Raw genomic sequence first — 14,126 nt, 5'->3', positions numbered from 1 at the left:
ATTGTTTTAAAAATGTAAATAATTATTTAACTTCAAAAAAATTATTATCTCTTTATTGAAAATGGTAAAATCAAAATAAATTTTAATAAACAAAAAGAACCACAAAATAAATCATCTATAACATTTTTTAATTATCTAGAAAATAAATCAAATTAATAATAATTTTTTCTTTATAAATTATTTTTTAACAATAATCATATTCAAAATTCGGCATACATTAATTATATCAACAAATATTTCAAACTACATTTACCATTAAATGCATCTCAAACACTAGTAATTTTGTTTTTGTTTTTATATTTCACAACTTTTTTGATTCTTCCTTATAATCAAATATTTCAAACTACATTTACCATTAAATGCATCTCAAACACTAGTAATTTTGTTTTTGTTTTTATATTTCACAACTTTTTTGATTCTTCCTTATAATCAAATATTTCAAACTACATTTACCATTAAATGCATCTCAAACACTAGTAATTTTGTTTTTGTTTTTATCTTTCACAATTTTTTTTATTCTTCCCTAGTATAATTGTCTCTTTTTTATAATTGATAATTTTTTTTTTCATTTTAAAAAATGCAATTCGCTTGCAATTTATACCAAATTAGAGAGAGTATAATATCTAAATTTGTGCATCTTTTTTACGTTTTTAATGTTATATATTTTATCTTTTAAACTTTATTTTTTATCTAACTTTTCAAAGCACAATTTTACGTTATTTTTTATTTTTTTATTTTATCATAACACAGTCTTTTCAACATTATCTATTTTGTTAGTAAAATTTAGGTAGGTCTTACCCTATTGAAAATACATCATGTATAAAATTATGAATTTTTTAGAGCTCAAAATAAAATAAAAACATAATAAAATATAAAATAACAAAATGATAGAATATCATAGTGGTATAATAAATATTTAGTTTAATTATAGTTTTAGTTTTTTATTTTTATTAATTACCAAATTGATTTTTTTATTTTAAAAATGACAGTTTTGTTTTATCATGATTTTTTAACTAAAAAATGATGATGTGAATGCTAATGTCACATATAATACTATAGTGATTAAAACATATAAAATTGATTTAAAGCACTATAAAAACTTACTTTTTAACTTCAAATTTTTTTCATATTTTTAATTTAATTAATGACATATGAGTAATTAATGTATTTAGATGATTCTATATCATAGAATTGTATATTTAATTTAATTTTTTTTAAATATTTAAATTAATATTCAAAATTTTAAATAATAACTTATTAATTATATAAAATGACAAAACTATCCTTGTCATAAATCACACATATTTTTTAAAATTAATTAATATTTTAATATCAAATTCTATTGTTTTTATTTGTATTTATATTTTATTATATTTTAATTTTTTATATTTGATAAAGATATCTATTAATTTTTATAACTATAGAGATAAGATAAGATTTATAATTACAGAGACAAGATATAATAAAATTTAAATATATTTTATTATATCATATTAATTCATTAAACACTAAATTTAAATAAAATAAAATATAATAAATATATCATATTACGTCTATTATCATGTATATTAAACAATCCCTAATTGAATTTTACCCCATAAAAGAAGTATAAAAAAGAGACAAGGAAATCGAACATTGCTAACCAATTTTCTTTTTTTGGTCTTAAGCATTGCTAACAACTTTAATTAATAAACTATTAAATCAGTATCACAAATCCAAAATATTATAATATACCATATTTCTGTAATGAGTATTAATGATTTCTTTGGTTTGAATAAAAACTTCTTTCATTTTTTATTCTCGTGTTTTAAAATTTGTTTTAATATTTTACAATTTAAAAATATCATTGTTTTAACTTCTTATTTTTATCTTCAATTCATGCTAACCTATAAATTATTTGAAAAGTGTTTGATTTAACAAATTTTTACCAACTTATTTTTATATTTAAAAAAGATGTATTAAAATTTTTATTCATAAAAAATTATCGTATATCCTTAATAATATTATATTTATTGTGTTTTTTATTGTATATATATTAAAAAAAACAGTGCAATGAGAATTAATATGCATGATAAAAAAAATGAAAAAGAAAAAAGAAAAAAACTTCATTTAGTGCAAAATAATGATACCATAAGTAGTTTATATGTGCGAAAAACTTAATTTATATGTGATTTGTTGTGGGAAGAAAAAACATTATTTGCACAAAGTCTCTTAACAAATTCAATAAATATTTTCACATATGATCTCAATCTTGCGTCTTAAATTATTTTTTTCCTTAAATTAAAAAAAAAAAATTAAAATCATCAATTGAAATAGAATGACTAGACTACTCCTACTTTGTTTTATTGTTTTTCTTTTTGTTGTTGACATATATCACTTTTTATTAGAGATATTTATGTTATTCTAGAACCAAGACCACAACCACTATGACATGTCTCAACATCAAGAAATGAAAAGTTCCTATTATGCACATGGCATCCTCTTTGTAAAGTTGAAATTTTAAATACTAGTAATTTTGTCATGCACTTATCTATTTTCTCACAATCTCTAAGTGTTATTCTCTTCCTAATCATTACTTACCCTTTTGTGTATAAAGTAGCCGTATCCCTTTAAAAACTAAGAACATTTATTTTCTTCAACTTCGAGGAATCCCTCATGTCTTGTATACAATGAATTAGTGAAACTATATGGCTCAATAAAAATGTGACAAATATATACCTACCAATAGGGATGGGAATAGGCTATGCCGTCCTGTCTTATTTATGATGACCTGACCTATTTAATAAAAATGTTAAGCTCTGGCTGTATTTAAAGTCTATTTATTTAAATAGGTCAAACTCAGGCTTATAAAAAAACTATTAAGTCTGACAGGTCTAATAATGAGTGCATTTGTTTTAGAAAAAAATCTATTATTTGAAACTAAAAATTATGTTTTAGGGTTTAAAGTATGTTTGTTCAAGACTTTTTTAAACTTATTTTGTTAGAACATTTAAATGATTTAATGTAAATAAGACTTTTAAATAGATTTCGAGGTCAGACCAAACTTTTAAAAAGGTCAGACCGACCAGGCAAAAAAAAAAAACCTATGATAGGTCGTAGGCTAGACTTAGACCTAAAAAATAAATCGTATGCTAGACTTAGACATTTCAAAGCCTGGTCTGCCCTATTCCCACCCCTACCTACCAATACAAAATAAAGTGACCATTTTCTTGCTTTTACTTATAATATGAAAACTATTTGTAAATATTATACTAAATTTTTTATTATTTCTTTAACTTATTTTATTTTAGTTTTTTAATTTTTACTTTTTTAATTTTATTTTATTTATTGTTTATTTATTAGTATTCTTGTCCAAACGTTGTTGAACCAGTTAAATCATGATTTGAAATTATTTCCAATTGGATCTTTTATCTAGTTGTAAATATTACTTGTTCCATTTTAGTGGCTTGTTTATAGGGGTGGGAATAGGCCAGGCCAGGCCAGGCTTTGCAAGGCCTGAGCCTGGCCTACGATTAATTTTTTAGGCCTAAGCCTGGCCTACGGCCTATCATAGGCTTTTTTTTCGGCCTGGCCTGGCCTTTTTAAAAGCCTGGCCTGGCCTGGAAGCCTATTTAAAAGCCTTATTCATATTAAAATATTTAAATGCTCTCCACGTACCAATATCAATGTACATATCTATATATATTAAACAAAAAATAATTTTTCTAACAAAATAATTTTTAAAAAATCTGAAACAAACATCCTTTAAACCCTAAAATATAATTCTTTGTTTCAAAGAATAGATTTTTTTTTGAAACAAATGTACCAATTATTATCTCTCAAACAAATATGGAAGGATTACTGAGTTATTGACTAATTGAATGGCTACCGAATATGGAACGACTACCAAATATGGAATGGCTATCGAATATGGAATGACTATTGAGTGATTGTCTAATTGATAAAATTTAAAATAAGAAATAATATTGAATATAATAATAAAAAATAACATTAATAAATAATTAAATATATATAGGCCGGCCTGTCAGGCCTAATAGGCTTCTTTATAAGCCTGAGCCTGACCTATTTAAATAAATAGGCTTTAAAAATAGCCTGAGCCTGGTCTTTTTATTAAATAGGCCAGGTCAGGCCATAAGTAGGCCAGGCCATAGGCCCCTGTCGGACGGCCTAGCCTATTCCCATCCCTACTTGTTTAACACCGCTTCGTTAAAGTCAAGTATTTTTCATTGTCCCATATTACAGGACTCCCTCACAAAACTACATTGGTGCTAACAAAAGTTGTAGTGTTAATAAATTTATATAAAAAAAAGTGTCTTATTTTTCATTAAAAATATATCTTGATTTTTCATAATTATCCTTATAATTATTGGTCTCATAAAAGAGAAAAATCACTGTACAATTTATAAATGAAACAAATGTATTTTTATTATATTAAGAAACCAAAAAATAAATGAAAGAGATCTCAAAAGTGAATCAATTTTATAATGAGAGAGGGATGAATCTACAAAGTACTCTATTTCATTTTAAGTGTTCACTTTATTTTTATTTTATAATATTAATTATATTTTTTATTAATATGTTTTTATTTATTGTGTTTTAATTTATTAAATTTTTCACTGACTATATTCAATAAGGATGTATTTGAATAAATGAAGTTGTTATTTACTATATTTTCAGTATAGAATAAATAAATAAATAAATAAAAGAAGTGGTGAGAGTCAGTTTTTGTATTATAGATGAACACGGTATCCTATATATACTGCTCCCAGTAATTGGGTGCGACTCCCAAGATCTCTCCAATTCCTTTCTAAATCAATTGGGACCAACATATGGTTACACTTATACCTATTTTAAATATTTTAGAGATCGTATTTAAATTTTTAAAAATAATTTAATAACAAATTAATTTTAATAATTAAGAAAATAATAAAATAAATTATAGTCTTAAAATTTTTATGAACGAATATTTTTAGTCTCTAATTTTTTTTATAAAATTAAATAAATTTTAAAAATGAATAAAAAAATTTAATTTTATAAAGATTATAAATTTAATTAACAAAAAAAGTTCACTCTAATTTTATTATATTATAAAAAATAAAATAAAAATGAGGACCTTCACGGAATGGGATCATGTGCTAATTCCCCCGGTGATACCTATATGTACGGCATTTAATTTACATGCTGCCCTCTTGGCAAATAATTTATGTGATTTAATTACAAACTTCACTAATACCAGCTGTGCAGGTAAACGTATAGATTTTTAAAATATTAATGTTTTTATATATATAATAATCTATATAAGGCCTAAATATTTTGTTCATAAAAAAGGTGTTTTGGTGGTTTGATGAGTGCATATGTTGTTATAAATTACTTTTAATATTAATTTATATGTAATGTAAAATTACTTTAGTGAATTGAATCATGTTTTATAGAAGGTAAAAAATCCTTAAAAAATATTTGTTTGTGATAATTTTTTTTAATATTAAAACAATTTATTATTTGAAAAAAGTTAAAAATATATTTTAATATATGATTATACAAAACAAACTCAATATTTAACAGAATATACAAATTTTCTTCTAAATTCATATCAACAATGACATAATAAGAAGAAAAAAAGATAAACAATATAAATTGAATTTAAAAGACTTTATACTTCAATAACGAATTGTTGATCTAATTCTAAATTATATTCCTCTATCTAATTTAAATATTAATTTTAGTTATCTAATAAGAGATAAAATTATATATTTTATAGATCTCACTAAAAATGAATTAATTTTTATTAAAATGTGTTTTTTTTCTTCTTATGTTGTGATACTATGTAATTCAATTTGAAGAAATTAAACAATTGTAGAAACTAAAAATATGAAATAGGTCTATCTCATAGAGATTAAATATTTATTATTCTTCCTTTAAAGAATCTTAAAGAGTTATGTACTACATATATCTAAAAATGATTTGATAAAGACAGTGAAGTTGTCATAATATAAATTGTATAACTTATTCATATTATCACTAAAACTTAAAATATGTTTGTTGGCATTAGAAACTTATTTCATGTTTCAACATATATTCTATACATACATTAGATGACACATAATATACTCTGTAATAAAATATAGACACAATTTGAATAAAAATATTGATCTATATAGACCAAATGTCAACAAGAACAATTAACTACAGATATATAAAACATATAAATATAATTAAAACTCAAAGATGTAAATACAAAAAATGTAAAAATTTCCACTTTTTGCTTGTCTAAAAGATTTCTTTTTTTTGAAATCATGTAAAATGAGGATAAAAAAAAAATGTAAATTAGATGCAAGTAAAAATTAAATTATCCATATTCCATGTAACGAGTATTTCAATAGAAACAGTTGTATAGAGAATTAAACATATCTTCGACTGTCTTTCTATCTTTAGATAAACATAAGCAATATACGATATAAAACAACTTTCACTAACTGTGTATTTATTTTTTGATAAACCTTTAAAATGATCCAATTATTAATTAGAGAATTAAAATAATAGAAAGAGCCATTACTAATAATGAAAGAGGAACAATGATACTCAAATATTTAATATTAATTGTATTGTAATTTGTAAAATAAGTGTTAAATAAAATTGTAAGTATAGAATAATAAAGATGGTAGAAGAATGTTTGTCACATTAAATTTTTTTGACGTGGTAATATTTAAATGAATTAATATAATATTTAAAGATGTATTGTAATATGGTTTAGGAGTATATTTTAATAGAATATAATAGATATCAAATACATATATGGCCATTATGAGGTTCACAATATATGGCCATTACGAGATTCAAATATGTCAGAAAAATAAAATTTAATTTTTTCTAAAGATGTAAAAAATTAATACAATGCTTATTAATGAAGAAATTAAAATTTTAAAATCCAATTTAAATCCTATAATATCTATATATCTAATATCCGACGCGTCTGATAAAAAATATATAAGGTGTTAAAGTAAGTTTATAAAAATAATTTTGAAAACATAGTTATAATAGAGTTATTCTACTACCTTCGCGTGATCAACTTACTTGGATTTGTAATTTGTAAGAAAAGAGAAAGTTGTGAAGGAAGGAATAGAGAAGCACAAAACATGAGCGGGTACAAAGCAGATGATGAATACGATTACCTTTTCAAGCTGGTTTTGATTGGTGATTCTGGAGTTGGCAAATCTAACCTTCTTTCCAGGTTCACCAAAAACGAGTTCAATTTGGAGTCCAAGTCCACCATAGGTGTCGAATTCGCCACCAAAACTTTGAATATTCATGCTAAAATCATCAAGGCTCAGATTTGGGACACTGCTGGACAAGAAAGGTCTAAATCTTGCTTATTTCATACTCTTTTTCTAAATATTGATTTTACCTCTTACTGTTTCCTACTACTCTTTTTGTCATGGTATTATAAACTGTCATTCTTTTTTTATTTCCTTGGATATTGAGTCGCATGAGAGAAGTGACATGAATACTATTTGCCAGTAAAACTATCAAAGAGACTTGAGTTGTTATTTTATTTTTATCTTTTGAGTAGGAAAAAGTGACGTGATAATTCAAAGTTCGGCCGATAGATAAGTAAAATCTAGTCAACTGTTGTTTCGTTCAGGTTTCAAACTTAAATACTCTCAATCGATGGGACTTGAATTTGTTTGTGATGCATTTGAGGATTTTAGTTTTTCAATTCTACTATTTCTCTTTCTGTGTTCCATTGGCTATGTGAAATGCAACTGTTTTCTTTTCTGAAGCCAGGTGCAATTTATATGATTTTAGTATTCATATAAGCATCGCCGCCTTGATATTTTTATGATGTATACATTTTGTTTCAAACTTAATTTCGAGGATTTATGATGCTTGCCTAAAATTACTTACACTATTCTAATTTTTTGTTGGATTATCTGAGGTTGCTCGATCATCATAGTATATAGTATATACGCTTATTTGAGAAAGCTTATTAGCTGTCTTGGTATGCAGTTGTAAAAAAACTTACACATAACTAATGTGAATTGAACTTAGACATTTTTCATAATTTTATGCAATGTTGTCAAATAGCAACGCTATAGCATAGCAGAATTTGATCAGATCGCTATTGCTCGCGATACGGTAATTAGTACAAATCGTTGTCAAATAGAGGCTAAGTAGCATTATAGTACTATAGCGTATCTGAGTTTGAACAAACCACTATTTTCTACGATCTGTGGTTGACAACACTGGGGTTGACAACACTGGGGTTATGTTGTTGAGTTTGATGATCTGTTTGTGCCTAATATAAGTACAATTGCGGTTAAAGGTTAGGAAATCAATTTGATGATAGTAGTCCCCTTGGAACTTGTATGTTATATTTCAATTTTTTGGAATTTTGTCACACCTTAACCTTTCCAAATATAAAAATCAATAAAGCAAAATTTATTCACTAATTATCCTCAGTGTCGCCGTTTTCATTGAGTGCACTGCCATACGTCATCTGCATAAACTTGAAACTTATTGGTATTGTGGCACAGCAACTGGAAAAAGGCACAGTTGCTATTCTTATTAGTATCATTTTGAGATATTATAGCTCTTCAATAGTTAATAGAAGCTAATATCATAGACAACTGTGCAATTTATATTATAATTTCCCTTGTAATTGAATGCTTTTAACACATACCTATACATGTAACAATCAATGACAACAACATATATGCCATTTGGTAGCAGCCTAACAGATATATCAAATAAAAGCAATATCTGTCACAATGTACTTCATATCACCTTCTCAACTGTCCATCACTCAATTCATGTGTTTATTTATAGGTACCGTGCCATTACCAGTGCTTACTACCGAGGAGCTGTCGGGGCCTTACTTGTCTACGATGTAACCCGCAGTTCAACATTTGAGACTGCTGGGAGATGGTTGAAGGAGTTAAGGGATCATACAGACCCCAACATTGTTGTCATGCTTATTGGAAATAAATCAGATCTTAGACACCTTGTTTCTGTCTCAACTGAAGATGGAAAAGCTTTTGCAGAGAAAGAATCCCTCTACTTCATGGAGACTTCTGCTTTAGAAGCAACCAATGTTGAAAATGCTTTCACCGAGGTTCTTACTCAGATATACCACATAGTGAGCAAGAGATCTGTTGAGGCTGGTGATGGCGCTAGTGCTTCAGGTGTTCCATCTAAAGGACAAACAATAAATGTGAAAGAGGATTCTTCAGTTTTGAAAAGATATGGATGCTGCTCAAATTAGAAGCTTCATCTGTGGCTGGTGGTTTTAATAGCCTGTGTCAATTTGTAAATGCTGTCATGAAATCATTCTATAGAATAAACTTAGTCTTACATATTGTATGTATGTAAATTTTTTAGTTGCATATCCTTATGCAGGATTTATGTTTCTTAAAACGGTATTTCGATAGACACATTTGATACAAGTCTGTGTAACTAAATTCCATAATTAAGACCATAACTGTTTGCTGGATTTTAATATCTGTTATGCTGTAAGTTCGGTGCAGATGCGTTTACTGTTCTATTTACAAAATTACACCTTAGAGGGAGGGTTTCTGGTTAGTGATTAGCTTTGCAATGAAGTTAGACCACAAAGATTCCTATTCATGATGAAAATGTAAACACGATCATTACTAGAATCAAAGTTCAATTACATGTTGGTTGTGATTCATTATATATGTTTAGTTTTCTTTCTCAGGGCCAATTTTTTATTCTTCTCGAGAGAATTGAAGGATGAAATGAAATGTTTGTAAGTAATATATAAATGAGTAGCCCATATTACATGGTCATGCCTAATAAATTATGAGTTGTTGAAATATCAATTAGTAGTATTTTTCACTTTATTCCTTAGTCATATTATAATGGCTAAGTTAAAAGAGTCCCTGTTACTTCATTTTCATAATGGAGGTAGCTTGAATATAAAAGAGCTATTTTACAAAAGATAGACTGTTATTATGAAAATAACTTACCACTGGCACTATAAGTTTTTTTTGGGACAAATTCTCGGATACTTTTATATCTTTTTTATTTAAAAGTCTATGTTATATTCTATGGAGATACTTTTATATCTTTTTTATTTAAAAGTCTATGTTATATTTTATGGGAACCCGTGAAAGATAATTTTTTTTCATTCCGATACAAGGTGGCATCTATTGTCATTTATTTTATTTATAATAAATAATTGTTAATTTAATAAATAAAAAATAATTAAAAAACAAAATTATATTAATAAAATTAAATAAAATACATTTAGTAAAAAAAAATCATCAAAGTTAATGCGGTGGTTGAGTAGATACGCCAAAAGAAATAACGTGTTATATAATTTTAACAACTTCCTTCTATCTATTTTGTAGACAAATTATCAACTTTTTTGTATTTTTTCTCTAATTTTATCACAATTATTCGTTCTTATCTTCAAAGTTATATAAAAAATAATTGTGATCAAAAAAAGAAAAAATTCGATGGAGTTATTAACAAAATAAAATAGAAGGAAATTGTTAAAATAATATAGTACGTTATTTGTTTTGACATATTTACTCAATCACATTAATTTGATGTTTTTTTTTCTTTTTAAAATGTATTTTATTTGAATTTATTAATATAATTATTTTTTTTAATTATTTTTTATTTATTAAATTAATAATTATTTATTTATTATAAAAAAATAAAATAAAATAATTAACTATAGTGACATACCGAGATACGATCTCCTCCTAGCTAAGAATAAATTATCCTTCATTTAGTCGCAAGACGGAAATGCTACGTGCGTATATAAAATTCGTATGGTATAATGTCGAGTTTTAAATAAAAAAAGATATAAAAGCAGAATATCCCAAATTTATTGTGCTATTATTATTATTATTAGTATTTCATATTTTCTTTTTCTTTATTTGAAAAAATTATTTCATGTTACTTTTTTCTGAGTGAAGACGCATTACTGTAAGATATTTGTAGAAATAGAAGACAATTGATATTTTGAAAGTTAAGTTTTATTTCTCTAATGTTAAGGTAGCCTTGGTTAAGGTCCTTTAAATGAATGAAAAACAAAGGAAATATGAATTTTAAATAAGCTTTAGGCATCACAATTTGTCTTTCTAGTTAATTGATAGAGATCACACTTCTTATTGAACTTATTGACATTTTGTATTGAGAAGTCTATTATTTTGTGTGAAACTTTTTATCAAAAACTTTTGTTCATTGTTTAGTTATAAAAACATAGAAACAAAACATAAATATAAGTTATATCTTATTTTAAATCTTAAATATAAATTTAAATATAAAATAAAATAAAATCTTCTAAAGATATTTTCAAACTGTTTAAAATTGTTAAATATATTTTGATAGAAAAACTATATTATATTTGAGTTTTTAAACTGAAAGTTTAAATTTATTTACAAAGAATAGTGAGTTTATTTATTTGTGAGACAAAATTGGATCTCAATCTTGTTTAGGGACCTAATCGTTTATTTTATTTTATGCGCTATAATACTCACAGAGTGTTGCAATCCAAACCCTCGTACGCAAAAGTAAAACCTCTCCCTCCTATTTCTTGCATCTCGTTTTCGATTCTGTGACCCATCTCACTGCCAGGTACCTTCTCCTCCCTCTCTTCTTACTCATCTCGTTTTGATTGTTGCTGTTTTATTATTTCTTTTTTATCTTTCTCTATTTCTTGCTTCTAGTGTCTAATTCATTCTTAATATAAGACACAGAGATGTCAACAAATACATCTTTCGTTCTTGTTATTTCTTTTTCAACTTTACCCAAACAAATGCTGTAATTTATTTAGTATGTATAATACCTTCGTTATGGTAATTTTGTTTTTATTGTTTTTGAAGTTTTTTTAGGGTTGAGATTTTAAACGAAAAAAGAAAAGGATGAGTGGAGCAGAGAAAGGTTCAGGAAGCACAAAAACCCCAGCTGATTTCCTCAAATCCATTCGTGGTAGACCAGTTGTTGTCAAGCTCAACTCTGGTGTTGACTATAGAGGTTCGTCTCTATATTTTCCATTATTCTTTGCTTTTCTTCAATTTGGATTTTATTGATTTTGATCTCAAATCATATTCCTAGTTAATCTTTATCTGTGATATGTATCATCCAAAATCATTGCATAAGAAGGATTGTATCATACAAGCTGATCTTTTATTTGGTTGGTTCATTCTTTAAATTTAGACAACAACATATTTTCTTATTCAGTTATCTTAGTTTACATTATTTATAGATGGTTGGTGGCAGAACTAAGCTAAGTTTGCAATTTATCATTTTAGTTCTTAGAGTGAAGACCCAATTCGGTCCCCAATTTAGCTGCCGAGAAAAATAAAAAATGTTTTAGTCATTCAGAAAAATAAACTGCGACATATTAATCCCTCACTCATTAATTTTTCTTGAAGGACTAAAATGTGCTTAGTTTTTCTCAGGGACTAAATTGGGTATTAGTTTTTCTCAAGAACTAAATTTGGTCTTAGTTTTTTTCAGGAACTAAATTGGGTATTCACTCTAATTTTTAATGGAAAGAGATTGAATGTAGTGGAACAAAATGTAATGATATTAGCTTTTCTTATTTGAATTGTTTCAAATTTGATTTGTTGAAATGGAATAGAACATGATGGTATCCCTTTTACTTTCTCTGTCTAATTTGGAGTTCTGAGATGGACCTCGCCTTTTTTTTCTTTTGGAACCATCTAGATATAGTTGAAGACTGTTTATGATATAGTAAAAAGGGAGTACACTAGGAGAAATAAGCATGTCACAGAGGGTTGTATCACCTCTAACTGACGCAACTAAGTATTTAGTTATTGGTTAAGAGTAGATGTTGAAATAAAAGGGAAAAAGGCATAGTATACGAGGAAAGAAAAGGTTAGGTTGGATTGGGGAGAGCATTAGGGTTTCAAACACCTTGGAGGGTGACTCATATCACTTCATTGTCTACTATTGGATCTCTTTGACCTGAGTGGTAGCTCTGGAATGATGCATTGACTGTTTCTTGATTGATCATTCATTTACCTCTGTTACTAGTTTGATTCTATCAGTTCACATATTGGTGTAGGTTGGTGCATATGTCCATCTGAATTTGTAACATGATACTTCTAGTTACACATAAGCTAGCTCAAGTCTCAATCCTTTTGGTTAATCTTGCAGGTATCCTAGCTTGTCTAGATGGTTATATGAATATTGCAATGGAACAAACAGAGGAGTATGTTAATGGACAACTCAAGAACAAGTATGGTGATGCATTCATTCGAGGGAATAATGGTATGGTACTCGTGATTGAAACAAAATACTCTTGATTCTTTATTGATTTATATCTGACTGCAAAAATAATTGACAATTTATTTCCTTTGATGCAGTTCTATACATCAGTACCTCAAAGAGGACTCTAGCAGAAGGCGCTTAAAAGTACAGGAATCCAAATATATGTTGGTTTGAAAGACACTTGTAACTTTTAATATTATGCAGACTGTCTTTACTTAGCAGCTGTTGCCTAACTGAAGCTTTTTTACTTCATGTTTGTCATGGTAATTTAGTTGCTATGGATATGTATTAAGGCAAAACATCATTTTAAAATACTTGATGGCGTATCTTGGCAGAACATTTTAGCTTAGTTTGGAATTTTGAAATAGTAGTATTAAATGTTATTACTTCTATGTAGTCTTCATTTTTTTTTTAATGTTTATAATTGATATCTTCTACAAATACATGGTAGCTTCAGATTGTAACTGGCCTAACTCTATCCAGACTGAATTTAAATAATAGATACTATTGAGGTATATAGTTCATGAACTGGTTGAACAATAGTGAACTTCAATCCAATTTGGTTCTTATATTGTACAAAACAGTTTCACTTAAATGGCCACCATTCTAATTTTCTGAACTAAATAACCAAGCCAATATCACTTAAACTGGCCTGCTCTCTATAGAAATCCAAGGCCCAATTTCACAAAATCTTATCGTGATAAGAAAACATACGCCACTGAGAACATTGTCATAACACACTTGCCGATGAGAACATTGGCATGACGAAGAGAGGAGACATAGTTCGAACTTTGCCCTCCATCTCGTCTCATTTGACAATATTGAATATGATGCAATGATGGTGGTGAAATGCATATTAA

At 26.6% G+C, this 14,126-nt stretch overlaps 2 protein-coding genes across 3 annotated transcripts; both read left to right on the top strand.

Moving 5' to 3' along the window:
• The first annotated feature begins 7,016 nt into the window (after window positions 1-7,016).
• Window positions 7,017-9,493, top strand: LOC101498968 (ras-related protein Rab11D-like). Its single transcript, XM_004505407.4, has 2 exons — window positions 7,017-7,354; window positions 8,824-9,493. Exons 1-2 carry the CDS (start codon window positions 7,134-7,136, stop codon window positions 9,257-9,259), a joined length of 657 nt encoding a protein of 218 aa, XP_004505464.1. The 5' UTR covers window positions 7,017-7,133; the 3' UTR covers window positions 9,260-9,493.
• A 1,970-nt stretch (window positions 9,494-11,463) lies between these two features.
• On the top strand, window positions 11,464-13,656 carry LOC101499288 (sm-like protein LSM36B). Of its 2 annotated transcripts, none has more exons than XM_004505408.4 (4): window positions 11,464-11,604; window positions 11,853-12,003; window positions 13,153-13,266; window positions 13,362-13,656. In XM_004505408.4, exons 2-4 carry the CDS (start codon window positions 11,892-11,894, stop codon window positions 13,406-13,408), a joined length of 273 nt encoding a protein of 90 aa, XP_004505465.1. In that variant the 5' UTR covers window positions 11,464-11,604; window positions 11,853-11,891; the 3' UTR covers window positions 13,409-13,656. The 2 variants fall into 2 exon arrangements, with proteins under 2 accessions (XP_004505465.1, XP_004505466.1); XM_004505409.4 differs by having other exon boundaries at window positions 11,465-11,604; window positions 11,862-12,003.
• The last annotated feature ends 470 nt before the right edge of the window (window positions 13,657-14,126 follow it).

Source organism: Cicer arietinum, chromosome 6, assembly GCF_000331145.2.
Source record: "Cicer arietinum cultivar CDC Frontier isolate Library 1 chromosome 6, Cicar.CDCFrontier_v2.0, whole genome shotgun sequence".
Lineage (NCBI taxonomy): Eukaryota > Viridiplantae > Streptophyta > Magnoliopsida > Fabales > Fabaceae > Cicer > Cicer arietinum.
This window is presented reverse-complemented; position numbering and strand designations above follow the sequence as displayed.